A 17607-nucleotide genomic window follows, 5' to 3' on the forward strand; every position below is an offset into this window, starting at 1 on the left:
CTGTGCCCCACTGTCCTAGACGCGGGAGGGGGCCTTCGGGGAGGGGGTCCTGCGTGGGCTAAGCTGGAAGGGATCAGTGGGAAACGCCCAACCTGTGTTGGCAACAAGGAGAGGCCTTGGGTGGCCACCGAAGCCGGGACGTTTGAAGGCCTGTAGTCGAGCCATGGGGCTCGTCATCCAGTAACTCCCAGGCCTGGTGGCTGCTCAGATGGCGGCAGCAGCGACTCCAGAGTGAGGGACGCCTGTTCTGCACCCCCCCCCCATGTGCTGGGACCGGGCTCCCTGCGGGCTCAGCAGTCACCCTGCTCGGCCAGTGTCCAGCCAGAGCCAGCGGCCCTGCCTGCACACGCACCCCCCGACTGGCATCTCCTCGAGACGCCCCGCCCTGCCCCCGCCATGCCGACGCTCCCCAGGCATCTGCCCAGAGCTCAGAGCCGCGGGCTCCAGGAAGCAGAACGGCTCCGTGGGCCAAGCCCCAAGGCAACGGACGCCCTGCCGGCCCCTGCCCGCCGTCGGCCTGGCCACGTACCCACGCCTTCCTCCAGCTCCGCATCATGCGGTCATGCTCCCCGGCCACAGCCCTCCAGGCGGCGAGCTCTCTGGTCCACTGCTCCTGGTGGGTCGCCTCTGCAAGACAAGGCGGGGGAGGGGCCGGGTGTCAGCCTCGCAGGCCCTCGTGGCAGCCTGGGTTACTGAGGCCATCCCGAGAGCCAGGTTTTGGGTGAGGTGTTTGCTCCTCCAAGCCTGCCTTCCCCAGGCCACCAGCCCCAGTAGCAGCTGTTCCCCGCGGTCACGCTGGCCCTGTCCTCACCTCGCTTGAATTTTCTACCCGGGCAAGAGAGGGGCTGGCTCCCTACGTCTTGGGGCTGGTGCTGCCTCCCTTGCAAGGCCTGTCGCAAGTGAGGCCGGGGAGTCCGCACGGCTCAGCAGGCTGGCATCCCAGGACGCCCAGCTGCTGCCTGCTCCGCGTGGCCCGTGTGGGAGCTTGAGGTTTTGGGAGTTACATGCGGGGCTGTCGGGACGGCACGAGCCCAACAGCCGTAGTTTCTCTGTCAAACTGCGTCCCTGATCTGGCCCGTGGCTCATGTTGCTAATTCCATAAACGGGTGCTAGGGACCTGAGCCCCAAGACACAAAGCAGAACTCATTCTTCGAGCACAACTGGGGCCTGGGCTCCCTGGGTGGCCGCGGAGTAAGGGACAGCGCTCCAGAGGTGCCTTTGGGGGTTCTTAACCCACGGGGCTCTGCAGGGACTTCCGGTTCCCATCCTGCGAGAAGCCCTGCGTTCTCTTAGCCCCACGCAGCTTCAGGGGACATGGTGGGCTGGGCAGGCAAGCAGGCACCGGGCTGTCCCAGCTGCGCTGGCGTCCTCGGCCGCCTCGTGTGTGTGCGGGCCGCAGCGTGACTCGGGTGGAACCGCCTGCAATCTGTGTTGGGTCACGCTGCTCACAGGCTGGTGAGCTGGGTGACCGCGGGGCGGGGCAGAGCGGGGGAGGGGGAGCAGGGTCACCGTGAGCGCCCTCCAGCCTGTTTGCCAACAGTGCCTTTCTTGTGACTTCTGCGGGACCCCTCACCGTTTGTGAGTCACGTTTACGTGATGATTCCGATTGTCCTGATGGCAGCACGCAGGGCACTTTACAGAAATGGGAAGAACGGATTCTGGGCAGGAGTGAATATTTGCAGCTTTTTTCTCTCCCCGAGCTCACACCAGAAGGACGGGGGCCTTTTCAGCATCTCTAAGCACAGATGTAAATTCTTGAGGATGGACTGAGAAGGGGCGCCTGGGTGCTCAGATGGTTAGGCGTCTGCCTTCGGCTCAGGTCATGATCCCAGGGTCCTGGGATCGGGCCCCACATCGGGCTTTCTGCTCAGCGGGGAGCCTGCTTCTCCCTCTCTCTCTGTCTCCCCCCTGCTCATGCTCGCTCGCTCTCCGTATTTGTGTCTCAAATGAATAAAAATCTTTTTAAAAAAAAAAGGATGGACTGAGAATAGGAGGGGAACCACAAAAACCTGGAAGTTGAAAGCAGAGGCACCGGTGGGGACGGAGCAGACCCGGGAAGGCTGAATTCTAGGCCGGCAGCGGGGAAACTGAGGCACACCCTCCCAGAGACGTTCGGGCGCTGGATAGGCTGTCACATGCACGTTGCCTCCAAGGCTGTTTAGAAGCGGAAGCGTGGCCCCCAGGGCCACTCCCCACTCTGCACCGCGCCAAGTGGTCCAACATCTGGGAGGATAGTTCCAGAAAGAGCACAGGACATAAAGTGGAGCAGAGTGAGTGCACGTTGAGGAAAATCTCCCGGAGAGTGAGGGCAGGCTTCCCGGCGGCATGGGCCCGGCCAGGCCTGGAGACACTGAGGCGTGAGTGTTCCCCGTGTGGATGGTGGTCCCGGAAGGCCACAGGCGGAGCGCGTGGAGCTGGCAGCCGTGGGGCGAGCGTCCACGTGGCGGGGGAGGGCTTTGAGGCCAGAACCGCACAGTCAGCCAGCTCCTCTCGGTGTGGAGACCGAGTGGGGGACCTCGGGCTCTCAGAACGCGGACCTCCCGGCCCCGCCAGACAGAAACCCGGGTGAGACGGGGCGGGCACGTGCACGCGGGGGCTGGTGTGGGGGGCGGTGTGGACGGGGCGGCAGCGCAGCGGGGGTGGGAGGGCCACCCACTTACCGTGTCTCCTGACGGTGACCTGCGCTCTGGAGGTCTTGTTGCCCGCGGAGGAGAGGACGGAGCAGCGGTACTCGGCGCTCTCTCGGGTGGCGTCCTGCAGCCAGCTGAGCACGTGGGTCCTGCCATCGAGCAGCACGTGGGTCTGCGTGGGGACACACGTCTGCAGTTCACGGCCATTCTTCTCCCAGACGAAGTGAACGTCTGCAGGACCTGGGGACACAGAGACCTCTCCGGACCTGGTCCTGCTGCCGCCACCTGTGACCAAAGGCTCTGCCTCCGCGCGGCCACCTGCTCTCCCAGCACCTAATGGGAGGGGGTCCAGCCAACCTGGGGGTGGGGCGACTCTCAGGGGGTCAGTACCGGGGCCAGGGCGTGGAGCAAGGCTGAAGGCTCCTCTGTCCCTGCCGCCCCCTCCTCCCTGCTTGTGCCCGCCGTGGACAGGACCAGCGGCTGGGCTGGGAGCCATTTCTCAAAGCGGGATTCTACCTAGCTGCCCCCCAAGCTGGGAGGACGTAAGCTGCAGCGTCGTGGAGGACGGTCGTCAGAGCAAGGGCTGCATTTCGCTGAGCAGGGAGAGAACCTGCAGCCAAAGGGTTAAGCCCAGGACCCAAAGCCGTGGCACCAGCTGGAGGAAGAGCTCCAAGACAACTTCCACGTGGATTCCTGTGTGACCGGCGTGGCACCTTCCACCTTTGGTCTCCTCATCAGCGATGCACCGCGTTCAGGATCTTCAAAGAGCCTACCTCCCAAGGGAAAGTCAGACTCTCAGACCAGACGGTCCCACGAATGGACCGAGGCGGCGATCAGAACACAGATGGGGCCACCAGAGCTGTGTGTGTAAGAAGTTGGAGACAGACGACCAGGGGTCTCACACGTGACGTGACGGCCACCTAGTGGCGGCCACAGGCTGAACAGAATTCATGTGCCCCTCGGTCCTGAAAATCTTCCTAAGCCTTGCTTGTCACTCGTGAGTCACTGACGTTTAAGAAGACAGTAACACGGGGAAATGTCACCGTGTCAGAGGAGGAGATCTCGAAGTATAGGCGTGTGCACACATAGACACGCGCGTGTAGACGCCCAGCGGAAAGGCCCGCGGGTGGCCGCTGCGCTGGTGGTGGCTCCCTGCAGACGGCAGACTTCGAGACGCTTCCATCCTGCTCTTTATCCTTCCCCGGGGTCCCAGATCCACTACGGCAGATACTGCTTTTGCAGCGAAAACGAGGCATCCTCAGGAAGGAAATGTGCCATAGGCGGTCAGTCGAGGAAATTCTGGAAGGCTTTGCTCAACACCCTGGCCATGCCGGCCACGGGGACACAGCGTCTCCTCTTGTTTTCCGTGTGGGGTTTCTGGGTTTTTATTGTGTTGCTATAATTTGTTTTGCCCAGAGCGTTTTGTCGCCTGCCCATCGACAATTCTGTACGTGTCACACGTCCGTACGTGCGCACGCCTGACCGCAGCCCGTCAGCCGGCCCAGCCCCTTCCTGTGACCGCCGGGCGCGCCTCACGACAGCACGGGCTGCGCGGCCACTCAGAGGGGATCCCGTGAGGCTGTGAACAGACACTGAAGCCTGTTCCAAAGAGCTGGGCTCCCCCTCACCCCCAACTGCCCCACGGTGACGTGCATGAAGACCCATCCAGGACTGCAGCCACCAGGGTGGGTCACAGCTTCCGGAAAGTTCTCATGGCCAACCCTGGGACAAAGGACTGGAGTGGCCTGAGCCGGCAGCGAATCATCACCCAGGGCCACATGGCCGGGGCCCAAAGGAGCAAAATGCTCGGCTGACCACACTGGGGGGGCTGGGCGTGGGGGTGGGGCACGGGCTGAACGCAAACTTCATGCCCTCGGTCCTGAAAAACTTCATCGCTCAATCTTTAAGTGTGTGTTTAGCCACAGTAAAGCTTTAAAAATGCTAGAGGGGTACTTACGTTCTACTTACTCTTTTTTAAAGCTATCCAGCTCCCTCTGAATGCAGAGAACAAGGAGGCAGAGTGACAGTTAGAACCCGTCAGCAGGGCCCGCACCCACCTACCCCGGGGGCCTTGTGCAACCCCACAGGGCCAGGCCCTCGTGCCCTGGGCGTGTGGCACCTCTTCTGGGCCCTGGAAAGGCTCCCCTGGCCTTGGGTTCCAGCACCTACCACGGGGTCAACGAGGTGCAGGGGCCGGTGCCCTGCTCCCAGCCCGCCCCGCGCCGCCTAAGGGGACTCGTGGCTGCAGAGCTGATTCTACTTCGTGACAAAACCAGAGCTCCTCAGAGCAGGGGCCTCTCACCAAGGGAGGACATCCGATTCTGGAAGTGGGGTCCTGAGAGCCCCAAGTCGGAGGGGGGTGTGATGGGTCCACTCTAAGTCCTCGGGCCACATCTGTGACCAGTGTCCCCACTTGGCAAGCCATCCTCCGGGCATCCCCATGCATGTGGTCTACTCTGACCCTGGGGCCAGCCCCTCTTCGTGCTCACGCCTGCGGCCTCCCACTAGGCCCTGGCCACACCCGGGCCGGGGGGAAGCAGCGGGGCGGAGGTGGGGGGGCTCACACCGGAGCCCTGGGGCCGGACAGTGTCCAGCACAGAAATGGGACCCGACTGGGGTGTCGGTCTCCACCACCCCAATTTCATCGGCCTTCCTCCTCAGAGTGCCCCAGCTTGTCATGAAACAGCCAGTACCCCGTGGTCGGCTGAAGAGTGACCCCCAGAATATCCAGGTCCTAGTCCCTGGAGGCACATGTGGCTAAATGCACTTTCCAGACACCGCAGTGGGGAGGTGGGAGGGCGGGGGGTCACTGGCCCAGGCATGCAGCCTCGCAGGGTGCCAGGTGCGGGGGACCGTCCCACGCACGAGGACCGCTCTGTAGAGGCACGTGGGTGATCGCAATGGAAAAGAGACCCAGATTCTGGCAAAAGCACCCTGCCAAACCTGCTAAGGATCGAGACCCCAGCAAGGTGACCCATCAGCCTTGCCCGCCCATGGAGGGGTCCCAACCCTTCTGGAAAATGACCAGCTCACGAGTCTGCTACCCCCACAGCCCAGCCTTGGCCTTTCTGGAGCCCCCGCCCCAAAATACATGCCAGCACCAATGGCCGCTGTGGGTGCTCATGGGATGTTTCGGCTGCGCACCTTCTACAGCCCCCGCGGTTCCCAGGGGCTTCAAGGGCTCTGATGTCCAACATCGTGGTTAAAACATAAAAGGCCATCAAAACCCCGAATAGTCCAGCGTCACCTGAAGTACAGCAGATCCGTTCTTAGCTTTAAAGATGCCTAAATTGACCGGGAGCACAGTCCCGTTAGGGCTGTGGGGGCCCGTGGGGGCAGACAGTGTGGACTGAGCCTGCTCTGGGCAAATGCAGAGCCCTCCCCCTCAGATGGAACGGGACATGCGGGCCCCCTGGGAAAGGCTGGTCCTTCCCAGGCCACCTCACTACCTCAGGTGGGGCCGCGGTGGAACAGTGGAAGGTTCTAGATGGGCCACGCTCCTGGAAAGCAAGGAGCATGGGAGGAGGAGGGCAGGGGCCTTGGTCCCTCTGCTCAGTCCACCCTGAGTTGCCACCCCTCCACGCTGCGAGGCCACCAGCCATGGTCCCCATCCTTGGCCCCCAGTCCCGTTAGGTCCCACCTCGGAGGCACTGGCTGGAGGCGGGAAGTCAGGAGGAGGGAACGCCCCTCCGGCTCCTAGACCTTGGCAGTGGCACGGCGGGGGTTGGCACGGCGGGGGGGTGTCCCGCCTCTGCCCCGTGGCTGGCTGTGCTTCCTGCCGGCGCCATAGGCGGGAACCACACCCCCTCCCCGGCTGCCCGCAGCTCCACCACTAATGGCCCGCGCTGGGGCACCGTTGAAGCCTGGCGTTTCCGCTCTGGCCCACAGTGGTCTGGGCCCCCCCAGTCACGGGGACAGCGCCCCGTGCGCGCATACCAGCTAACAGGTGCCTCCCCAAGAAGCCACATTTAAAAGCATTTGGCTCGGGCGCCTGGGTGGCTCAGTTGATTAAGCGACTGCCTTCGGTTCAGGTCATGATCCTGGAGTCCCGGGATCGAGTCCCGCATCGGGCTCCCTGCTCGGCAGGGAGTCTGCTTCTCCCTCTGACCCTCCCCCCTCTCATGTGCTCTCTGTCTCTCTCATTCTGTCTCAGATAAATAAAATCTTAAAAAAATAAAAAAATAAAAGCATTTGGCTCCCAGACACGTGGCCTGCCCGCACCCGCAGTGCTGGGTTGTGTGACCACCGCTCTCCCAGCGACAGGGACAACATTCGGCCCAGGAGCCACACAGGGGGCCCAGCACGGACCAAGGCCGGGCACGGAGCAGGCGACCCGGGGCAGCACGGACCTGCCCCCAAAGGTCTGTCCCCACAGCGCCCCACTCCCAGGCCACTTGCCCTGCGGCCCACGCAGCCGGTCCACAGCCCCCATGGGGTGCGCCACAGCTCCCAGAGCCGGCTCCACACCCGGAGCAGCTTCTCGACAGGTTAAAATCTCAAAACCACCTGTGCGCTTCTTACTTCCCTCTGGGCACAGAGGCGGGGGCCCGGGCAGCGGCTCGGCCACCGCACAGCGGAGACCACAGCCGTGCGGCTGCCCGGCCCGACGTCTCCCAGGCCACCGGACTCTCAAGCTGTCCGCATTTCAACGCCGGCACAGGAGTCCGGAGAACAGCGCCCCGGCTGGAGGCTCTGGAGCTAATTTCTCAGATGCCACAGAGACGGAGCCCCGAATTGTCAGCACACAATCAGTCCTATAAACGGGCAACTGGCCGACCGAGGCCTTGGGGCCAAGCCCAGCTCATCTGTGGGTGGCCTGGAGGCTCTGGACGGACAGCCGAGTATTTGCCACAGAAACCGTGGCCGTGAGGCCCACAGCAGTGGACACTGGCCCTTCCCGTCTGCAGGAGCAGCTCCGGGCAACAGTGCCTGCAGGCTGCAGCGAGCCCGCCCCCCGACCCTGTGCTCCCCCCCCCCGACAGGTGCCCCGCTCACCTGTGGCCTGGCAGAAGAGGTGGAAGGTCCCCAGGGCGTGCACCTGCTGGGCCTGGTCGCTGAGGAGGGGCGGCAGCAAGGCAATGGGCAGGCTGCTGTCTGACCCCGAGGCCGAGGCCGGCCAGGGGCTTCGGGGAGAGGAAGCGGAGCCGGGGCCCCAACAGGACAGGGAGGAGGACCCCGGAGGAGGGAAGGGCACAGATGAGGCTGCGAGACAGAAGACAGAGAAGAAAGAGGCCACTGAGGCAGGCGTCCTCCGGATCCCACCACATGCCGGAGGAAGGAAGCAGAACGAGGAGGAGAGAGGGACCCAGGCTGTCCTGACGCCCGCCCCCCGGTCAGCGCCCCCAGGAGGGAGGGAGGCCTCCCGGCCGCGGCAAATCACGTGCCCACGTCAAGGATGTAAGCTGCTCATTTATTCGGTTACTTTTCAAATGTATACAATTCAAAGTAGAAAAATAAAAACAAAGTAAATCTTATAAAACACAAACGTTTACACCAAGACAGTTGAGTCCTATCATGCTGAAGAGGACGCTGTCCACACAGGGACACAGAAATCCATTTTATTGCTCTTTGCCACGGAAAGAGAGCCTCCTCTTGCAGGTGTGGGGGAAGCAGCAGGTGGAGCGTGATGTCACCGCGGTCAAACCGCCTCGCCCGTTTGCACCTCAAGAGGCCGCGCCAGGCCACGCGGGTCCACCCCGTGGCTCCGTGGGGTGCTGAGACACAGGCTTGTCTGGCCACCACCGCCCAGCTCGCTTGTAGGTGTGGACAGCTGTGTTCAGTTGTCCGTCTGCATGGGAGGTTTCGAGCAGCGGCTGTGGGCATCTGATCGTGAGACGCATGCCCCCTCAGCTCCGGGCCTGGCGGCGCCACAGACCCTGAAGACCCTGCCTGGCTCACGGGATAGCCCCCCACTGTCCTCTCTTCTTCGAAAGAGTTAAAACAGAAAAAAAAAAGTATAGAAAGAAAATCTCTCTGAAAATGATGCTTCCCTCAAGGAATAAAATTAAAAAAAAAAAAAGTGTGTTCAAGAGATGGTTTTGTCTACGTTTCTAAAAGCAGAAAGAAGGCATTTAGCCAAAGTAAGTTTATCCCTGAGAATCGTAAGCAACGTAAGCTCTATCCTATCCTCACATAACAACAGAATCCAGAAGATGTACATCTACTAAATATTAAAACATCTGCTTTCGTAATTTAAAAAATAAATGACCTAACACAAGAAAAGTAAAACCCTACAAAATAATCCCGTGGAAGAAAAGGTTCGTGCCAATCTGGACAACAGGCGCTAAGTTACCAATCTGATAAACAAAAATGCCATTTCCAATCTGGAATGAAATGCTCTTTCAGGGGCCACTGCTCTGAGGAGGGGGCGTGCCAGGCGCGGGGGTCCGCGGGCCACCGCGATGGGGCTCAGGGAGCCGGCACTACCGCTCGCAGGCCCGTCCCAGACCGCGGCCCACCGCGGGAGGCCAGGACGCGCTGCTCGCCGCTTTCCAAAAGGACAAAGAGAAACCAAATCACAAGCTTGACCCGAGAGAAAAGACACAGAAGACAGGTGCACAGACATGGGCTCCCCACGCGGCCCCGGGCCGGGTGACGGACGGTGAACAGAGGCCTCCGCGTGGGCGCCTCAGTCCGCATCCACGTCCGCGTCCGAGTCGGCGTACTTGAGCTCACACTTGACGTCGAAGGGCCTGTCCCGGGCCGGGAGGTCGTCGAGCCGCTGTGAGTCCTCCCTGTCGGTGGGCACCCTGCTGGCCATGGTATCCTGCTCCGTCTCGTAGCCGGTGTCCAGGGCCGGCCTGGGCTGCCCCCCGTTCTGCTGGGAGAAGCTGCCCTGCTCCACCAGCGTCTCCTTCACGCTTTGCTCGAACTCGGAGAAGTCGGCCGTGGGCTGCTTCTTCCCCAGCAGTACGGCCGAGCGGAACTTCAGACACTGGCTGGGCAGGTAGCCCTTGTAGCAGTTGTAGGAAACGAGGCAGAGACAGAGCACGAAGAAGAGCAGGAACAGGAACATGAGCAGCCGGTTGTCACTGGACTTGAGATACATGGTCTTCTCAGAGTGCACCTGGGGGACCGTGTTGATGACGGTCTTGGGTCTGCAGGACACGCCGGTGGGCGCGGGGCTGGGCGGCGGCGGGGCCGGGGTCTGGGCCGGGGGGCCTGGGATGGGCTCCGTCGACACTCTGAGGAGGGTCCTGTCCCCTTCGGCCCGGGCGGCCGGCAGGGTGGAGGCCGCCGGGGTCCTCGGGAGCACTCTGACCTCCAGAACGTGCTTGGCCACCACCTGCAGGGCCGTCCTGTTCCGGACCCTCTCCTCCGACAGGCACTGGTACACCCCGCTGTCGCCCTCCGACAGGTTGAAGATGAGCAAGTTCTTCCTGCCCACCAGGCTGTACTTGGGGCCCTTGGGCTCGAGCGCGTTGTTCTGGAACGTCCACACCACCCGGGCCAGGTTGGACTTTTGGGAGCATTTCAGTTCTGCTGTGCCACCATGCTTGAAAAAATGCTGCCGGAAACTTTTAGTTTCATCTGGAACATCAAAATAAACGTGCACAGCGTCAACAACCCGGCTCGCTACTTCACGTCTTTTAAAAATAGGTCAACACGCACAAGAGAACACAAGAGTTTCACCCACTGGAGCAACACGGAATCTTCCAGAACAACTAAGGAGATAAAGACATGCGTGACAGAACGGCAAAGATGAGCCCCGGATGGCAGCCCAGTGGAACAAGGACCTCGGAGGCAACCGAACAGCAGAGATGGCGTCTGGCGCCCTGGCTCCCCGGGAGGCCGAGCGGCAGCGTGCGGAGTCGCACGCCACGTGCCTCTGCTGGTGGCTCCGGGGCTCGTGGCCTCTCGGTGCGCCCGGCGCCCCCTCCTGAAGCTGCCCCAGCTGTCGGGTCAGGGACGGGAGCGTGGCTGCCTTCGAGGGGGCGAAGGGATGTGCCGGACCCCCGCGGCCGGCGGTGGCCTCCGGAGGGGACGAGGACTCCTCTCTCAGCGCCCCTCCCTCCCACTCCCCGGACGTCCGGGGTCATTTAAGTGGCCCCAAGCTACGCGGCAGAGAGAAGCGTCTCGAGAGCAGATGTCATGGGTTGGACGCCGAGTGCCTTCCAGTAAACACACACACTACGTGGCTTCAAACACCCTTTTCTGCAAATCAAAGGGATGGCGGGGTCGGCCTCCGTACTGTCACGGATACTTGCCCTCTGTTCCGAGCACAGAAAGAAAGACAAAACGCACGAGATGCCACACACCAGCACAGCACCATGACACGGTCACGAGACCCGGCCGCCTGGGAGGAGCGCGGCGAGGAGGAGCCACTTACCCGGGCAGGCGGACGTGTCACCGCTCATCTGCTGAATCAAATCCCTGCAAGACAAGCAGGCACGGTCACGCACGCGCCTTCCCCACAGGCGGGGCGGGCAGGCTGGCATGCCGCGTCCCCCGGGTACCTGCTGGGGCCGTCTGTTGGCTGCAGGGCCACGCACGCCTCGGTGGCCCGGTTCCAGGCGCAGTAGGGGTCTCGGGCCAGCACGCAGTCCTTGCAGGTGGCATGCTTCTCGCAGAAGGCCACGGGGGCCTGTACCACGCCCGAGCTGGAGCCCGCGTAGACAAACCTTCCGCCCTGCGGGGGTGAAACACGGAGAGCAGGCGGGTGAGGGGGCAGCCGGGTGCGCACAGTGCCAGGTGCATCCCTGGCTCACGGACGGCGACGAGCGTGTTCCCTCGTTTTCTCATCTAGGAGCTTCCAGAGCTACGAGCATGCAGGCGCCGCGTGGTCTCCCAGCCCAGTCCGCGCACTGACTCAGCACTCCGGGCCTCGGTCCAGTGCCCCCCTCCCTCCCGACCAGGCGCCTGTGTGGATGCGTGTCTCCCTCCGAGTGGACGGAGCCCCTCCAGCCGGACCCTCCTGGCCCCACCACAGGTCAGAGGCCACGGGCACAACTTGGAGCCCAATCTCAGGCATGCCTGGCGTGAGCAGCCATGCACGGACGGCCCCAGTGGGTCCAAGTCCAGCGGGGCCGGGAAAGGGGGCGCCAGCGAGCGGCGGGGGAGCGTGCAGGATTCCAGCACGTGGGATAAAGGACGTGCCAGGCACTGTCACGTCCAGGTTTGCGAGGAACACGTGGACAGGGAGGCTGACAGCCGGCACATCAGAGAGCCCAGCTCACAGAGCAGCTAACTGCTCTCCTGGACGCAGCGGGGACAGGGCTCCCATGCGGGGACGCCACCCGACGGGTACACAGGATTGCAATTCCGCACTTGTGTCTATGCTGTCCTCCGCCCAAAAGCCTGTCTCCCCCTGATCTTCTGGGTAACCCTGACATTTGCGAGCTTAACAGAATTCAGTGTTTCTGACCCAGATGGGGTGCAGTCTTCCGCCGGGGGGGACAGAGTGGCTGGCGCTCTGAGTCCCTGGGGCCAGCCTTGGTCTCCTGGCCTGTGACCCCCCACCCCTCCCCCCACCCTGCATGAGCACAGCTGAGAGAAAGGAAGTCCCCTCTGCAACAGACTGTCCTAACAAGTGGCAGAGAGAGGCAGGCCCAGGGCCAGACCCCCGTCGGCCCGCACCAGGCAGATGAGGCCACGCGCCTGCCGGAAGGACCGAGGACGCCACCCCAGATCACGGTGCAGGGTTCACATGGCTCGAAGAGGCAAGGGTTTCTGGGAGGGCCGAGCGGGTGACTTCGAGGGACCCTGGAGGGTGCAGACACCTGACCTGTGCACGTGGCTGTGGGCGGGGGGGGGGCAAGCTCCCATCTCCGCGTACACCCCCTCCCCAGGGCTTGGCTCCTGTGAAGCAGAGCCGCCGAGTAACGGAGACTGATGGAAGGGACAGGAAAACACGTGCGAGGAGGTGGCTGTGATCGCTGGCGGGTGCATGCATCTGGGGGCCGGAAGGATGGACACACAGCAGCCTTGAGGTCCCCCGCAAACAAGCGTTAGTCACCATGGGCCGAGCACATGCCTGCACACCCCGGCCCAGGCTGTGTGGGCCCCTGCTGTCACGCATGTCCCCAAACCCTCAGGCCCTCCAAGCACAAGGAGACCAGGGCGTTCCATACACCACCGACCAGTTCTCTGCGAAGCCACCAAGACAAAGTTAGATGGGGACTATCCCAGGCCACAGGGGCTGAGGAGTGAGCCACCCCAGGCCACGTGAGGCGCTGGAAGTGGAGCCGACGTTTGTGAGGACGGAGGAGCATCTGATGTCTGGGGGCTCCTTCACACCGAGGGAAGGCCCGGGGTCCCTGCCCCTCATGCTAATGCCTCTGTGGACCTCACACTTTTTCAAAATGAGAGGTGTTTGAAAAGACAGAAAAAAACCCACCTGACCGGGTGTGAGGTTTGGGGAGTGCGCGTGCGCCCTGGCCCTCTCCCGCCTGGCCCCTCACAGGTCCCCACGCCCCTGGGAGCCCCAGGCTCACACTGTCCCGGCTAGGTCTCTATGCACACGGCCACGTCTGACCTGTGCGGGGTCTGGTACTGAAGGATTTGTGCAAATGACGTGCCCGCCAACACGCAGATGCAGCCTGCAGCCTGGGCTCAGGGGGGACCAGACGGAGCATGTCTGCCGCGTATTTCCACACGAACCGAAAGCAGGACTCAGATGTCCGAACACCACGTTCACGGCAGCCTGGGGTGCAGGCAGCCCGCGTGCCCGCCCACAGATGGCGGGGAAACAGAAGGTGGGTGTGCAAACTGTGGAGCATTCCTCCCAGAAGAGGAAGGATGTCCTGTCACATGCTACACGGGTCACCCTCAAGGTCCTGCGCTCGGTGAGATAAGCCAAGACGACAAACACTGATCCCACTCACATGAGGTCCTGGGCCCTCAAAACCCAGAGACAGAACGTGATGGTGGGCGCTGGGGGCTGGGTTAGTGCTCAGTGGGGACACGGTTCCTGTTGGGGAAGGTGAGAAGGTTCTGGAGATGGATGGCGGGAGGGTCACACAACCACGTCAATGTAGTGCCCTCACAGATGCTTGAAGCGTTAAGTGTTCCCAACACGTATTCACGTTAACACAAAACCACCACCAAATCCTCGGGGGAGTGCGGACCTTCCCAGGCTGTGCGCCAGCCGCTCTGCTCCCACAGCCAAGGCCCGCGTGGCTGCCCGCGAGAGCCAGCGAGCGGGGCCGGAGCGGGGGCGTCTCTCTCACCCCGAGCGTCCACTTCCTAACGTCGCGGCTGCACATCCACCGTTCCAACCCCCCGAGCCCACCCGCCCAGGGAGAAGGCGTGGGGGCCCCTGTGAGGACAGATGGCTGCCACGGCTGCCAGGCTCCCTGCGTGGCCTGCCCCCGGGCGTGGGCGTGTGACCACGTCCTGGCCACGGGCAGGTGAGCACAGGGCTGACCCACAACCTCCTCCTTCCTCCCCAACCCTCATCCCCCTACGGGACGGACAGGTAACCTTCTGGGTAACCCTGGCATTTGCGAGCTTAACAGAATTCAGTGTTTCTGACCCAGATGGGGTGCAGTCTTCCGCCGGGGGGGACAGAGTGGCTGGCGCTCTGAGTCCCTGGGGCCAGCCTTGGTCTCCTGCCCTGTGACCCCCCACCCGTGCGCCCAGAAGCCTGAGTCTCCGAACGACACTGCGGACGGGAGCTGTGGTCTCTTCGCGTCTACACTGGGGGCCCAGCCTTTGGGCTGACGCGCATTCCACAACCGGGAGGCCGCAGGGTACGGGCCGCAGTCTGGCTGAGCAACTGAGCAACGCGGCTGCGGGCGGGAGGGCTTCTGCCTTCCTGTTCCAGCAGCAAAGCCAGGTGAGCGGGGGCGGGGAGGCACCAATGCCGAGTCTCTGGCGGCTTGAAGCTCGCCTAGGCTATAGGGTCGTCTTCCCCTTTAGAAAGCCCAAGAGGCAGGAGCCGGGAGGGGACGTGACCCCGCGGCGGGAGTCTGGACACCAGATCCAAGAAGGTAAGCTCACGACGAAGGGGACCCGCGTGTGATGTCTGCAAACACGCCCGTGCTAAGTCCGCGGCTTGCTCTCGTCTCCCGCCTGGCTGCCGGGCCCCTTGCTTTGCCCACTGCCCCCACCAGGAACCAGGCTGCAGGGACGCTTGGAGGGGCTGTGGGGCCACCTCCTTCAGGTGTGAAGCTCTGTCCACACCTGGACAGGAGGCTCAGGAGCGTCCAGGGTCAGACAGGGAAGTCTCGGCGTGCGAGCAACACCCTACAAAGCAGGGACAGCGGAGCCTGGTGCCCCAAACAAGGCCTTACGCCCGGGTCCAGGCAGTGGCCAGGCTTGCAGCTAGGGGAACGGGAACACAGCCCTTGGGCTCAGGCTCACAGCATGAGGACACCCACATGGAGAAGCGAGGTCTTCAGCCGCAGGGCAGGGCTGTGCCACCCCCAGAGTCCGATGTCCCCCAGGTACAGATGAGGAAACTAAGGCAGGACCGGCTTGTTGGCCTCATGTGCTCACGGTCCTGGCCCGGGCCTGCTCTGCCCCTCATGCTCCACCCCAGCGGTAAACGGGGAGGCACGTGCCCCAGGCTGCGGGGACAGATGGCAGGGGACGGCCTGCGGCACCTTTCCATCTCCCCAGCTTATCTCCCCTCCATCCCAGAGCCCAGGGCTCCCATGACCTTCTGTAAGAGCCTGGAGGTTGGCTCCTCTGGACCAGCCAGGTGAGCGCCGGCCCGGCCGGTGATACGGCCATGTGAGGCCGCCCGCCCGCCCGCCTGGCCGCTCTACCTGCTCGGAATTCAGCAGCAGCGTCTGCACTGGCTCAGGGTCCTGGAAGAGCCGCGTCTCTTCGATGATGTGGGCCTCATTCTCCAGGCTGACCGCTTTATGCAGGGTGCCCCGGTCTGCAAGGACAAAGCTAGAGGTCAGGGACGCACCCAGAGCGCAGGACAGTCCCTGTTCTTCCTCTCAGCTCCCTCCCTCGACAGGACACGTAGAAACTGATGCAGTCTGCACTTTGGAGGTGGAAAAGGAAAAGCCACTAGCAAATGCACTGCGGCCTCTCGTGGCCTGGGTCAGCACCACCGTTTTCCGAAAAACGGCTTAACACACCACTGCTGACTGCAGTGGAGGTCGGTGCAAAGAGATGGTACGAGCAGGTTGCAGGAGAGCTGGCTCCCAGGCCCCACTGGCCCTCGGGGGTGCTGTCCTTTGAGGGGCCGTGGGCAGGTGAGGGCCGGCCCCCCACCTGGCTCAGAGCTCGCTGGAAAGCCCCCAGGGCCGGCCATGGCGCCCTCTCCCAGGACGGGCTCCCATGGCAGGTCGGGACAGGCCTTCGGCCAGCTGCACGGGCACCACCCGGACTCCCTCTGTGCGAGCCTCAGCCACCGTGCCTGGACCCCCAGACGGGGGCCAGGACCCGTGTGGCCGCGGACCTCGGAGGCCAGTACCAGGGGCTCTTCCGTAAAGCAGCAAGGATGAGCCCGACTGGCCCGGGGCCGGGACCCACCTGTGCCGACAAACATGACGTCGTAGAGGGTCCCGTCCAGGGCCTGTGTCCTGTCCACCACGATCTGCGTGTAGTTCACATCGCTTCGGATGAGCCTGGGCCTGTTGTCTATCGGGGTCACAGAGCTGTCCATCAGAGGGTGGTCTTTGACGAACTGCAGGGTCTTGTCTGGCAGACTGAGGGAGCTGGAGAAGTTGGCGGCCCGCGCCTCGCGGTTGATGCACTGCGGAGAGCAGAGCACCCCGTTAGCGCGCGCACCGGCCAACCACACCGGCCACCGCACGCGCTTCCCACGCGGCCCCCGCGAGGCGCAAAGCCCACTTCACGGTGGGCTCATCGGAAAGGCCACGAGGTGAAGTTCCACGAGACACGATGAAGTCGTTATGTATCAAGCTTCTGAAGCTGAAAACGAAGTACTTATCGCCTGGTAGCTCTTGCACGAGAATGCTGCTAAAATCACTAAAAACAGCCCAATTCCAAATAGCACAAAGGCCAAGTGTGAGAGGGATTCCTTCGTCTGTCCCTAGCTCCTGATGTGCGTGAGCGAACCCACTTCAGTTCGGAACAGGCGTGGAGGGATCTGACCGCTGTCGGCCGACGGGCACCCCGGGGACGAGACCCAGTCCTGGGGGCGAGCGAGCCTGAGCGCCGGCCATGTGCCCGGCCCCACTCCCCGACCCCTGCCCCCGGCCCCACTCACCGCCCCGGGCCGCGGCGTGGGCACAGCCCCGTTGTAGCGCACCCACTTGGTGTGGGACTGCTCCACCGTGGTGCTCTGCATGTACTTCCCCTGGGAGAAGACCGCCTCCGCGGTGGACAGGTTGTAGGCGCACACGGCGGACAGCCCCACGTTGTTCCTGGGAGGAGGGGACAGCGTGACCGCGCCGGCGGGTGGGCATGCCAACACCGCCCCCCGGCCCCCTGGCCCGCACACTCACAGCTGTGGGGTGAAGACCCCGTAGATCACGGGCTCCTTCAGGCCCTGGGCCCTGAGCACGAAGACATCCTGCAGCACGTTGAAAACGAGGTTGCTATCCGGCCGCGAGCAGATCAGCCTGGCCTTCAGGAAGGACGTCCACTTCTTCTGCAAGGTCCGCAGGCCGCCCTGGTCCCCCTGAAACCCGAAGGAAGAGCGTGGTGGTGGGGGGGCGGGACCCGGGAGCGACCCACGCCAGGCAGGGTCTCTGATCAGAACACAAAACCCAGAGAGGCCTCTCCTGGAAGTCACCTTGCAGCAGCTGGGGCCACAGGTGGGCCGCACGCACCGGGCCTCGCACCCGGCCTAACAGCTGCGGACGCCCGCCAGCCTCACACCACTGACCCCGGTGAGCAAGCCGCGGACTCAGGGCTTCCATCTGCCTCAGTCCTCTTTGCAGAGGACACGGTCATTTCTAAGGGTTTTGCCAGGTCCTCCACAAACACATTTTCGTGAGCTGGCCCCAGGGGACGTCGGATGTGACGCGCTCGGGAGACAGCCCCGAAACAGAAATCCGGATGTGGGAGATGTTGGAATCCAAGCGTCCTTACTTATTTTGGACACGAAAAA

General features: G+C 63.1%; 1 protein-coding gene across 4 annotated transcripts in view; it reads right to left on the minus strand.

Annotated features, from left to right (window-relative positions):
- The window catches only part of SEMA4D (semaphorin 4D), a 56049-nt gene that overhangs the window by 2083 nt on the left and 36359 nt on the right, over positions 1 to 17607 (minus strand). For 3 of the 4 annotated variants that reach the window (XM_081802732.1, XM_081802734.1, XM_081802733.1), the window contains exons 9-15: positions 17000 to 17175; positions 16762 to 16918; positions 16062 to 16284; positions 15341 to 15456; positions 11087 to 11259; positions 10960 to 11003; positions 8020 to 10160 (exon numbers count right to left, since the gene is read on the minus strand). In XM_081802732.1, coding sequence (XP_081658858.1) covers positions 9259 to 10160; positions 10960 to 11003; positions 11087 to 11259; positions 15341 to 15456; positions 16062 to 16284; positions 16762 to 16918; positions 17000 to 17175 — 1791 coding nt within the window. In that variant the 3' untranslated portion in view covers positions 8020 to 9258. Of the gene's footprint in view, positions 1 to 529; positions 628 to 2660; positions 2871 to 7625; positions 7833 to 8019; positions 10161 to 10959; positions 11004 to 11086; positions 11260 to 15340; positions 15457 to 16061; positions 16285 to 16761; positions 16919 to 16999; positions 17176 to 17607 lie in introns of those variants that run through there. The other variant, XM_081802735.1, reaches the window with a different exon arrangement.

Source organism: Leptonychotes weddellii, chromosome 14 (genome assembly GCF_054177405.1).
Source record: "Leptonychotes weddellii isolate Sample4059 chromosome 14, ASM5417740v2, whole genome shotgun sequence".
In the NCBI taxonomy this organism is placed as follows: Eukaryota; Metazoa; Chordata; class Mammalia; order Carnivora; family Phocidae; genus Leptonychotes; species Leptonychotes weddellii.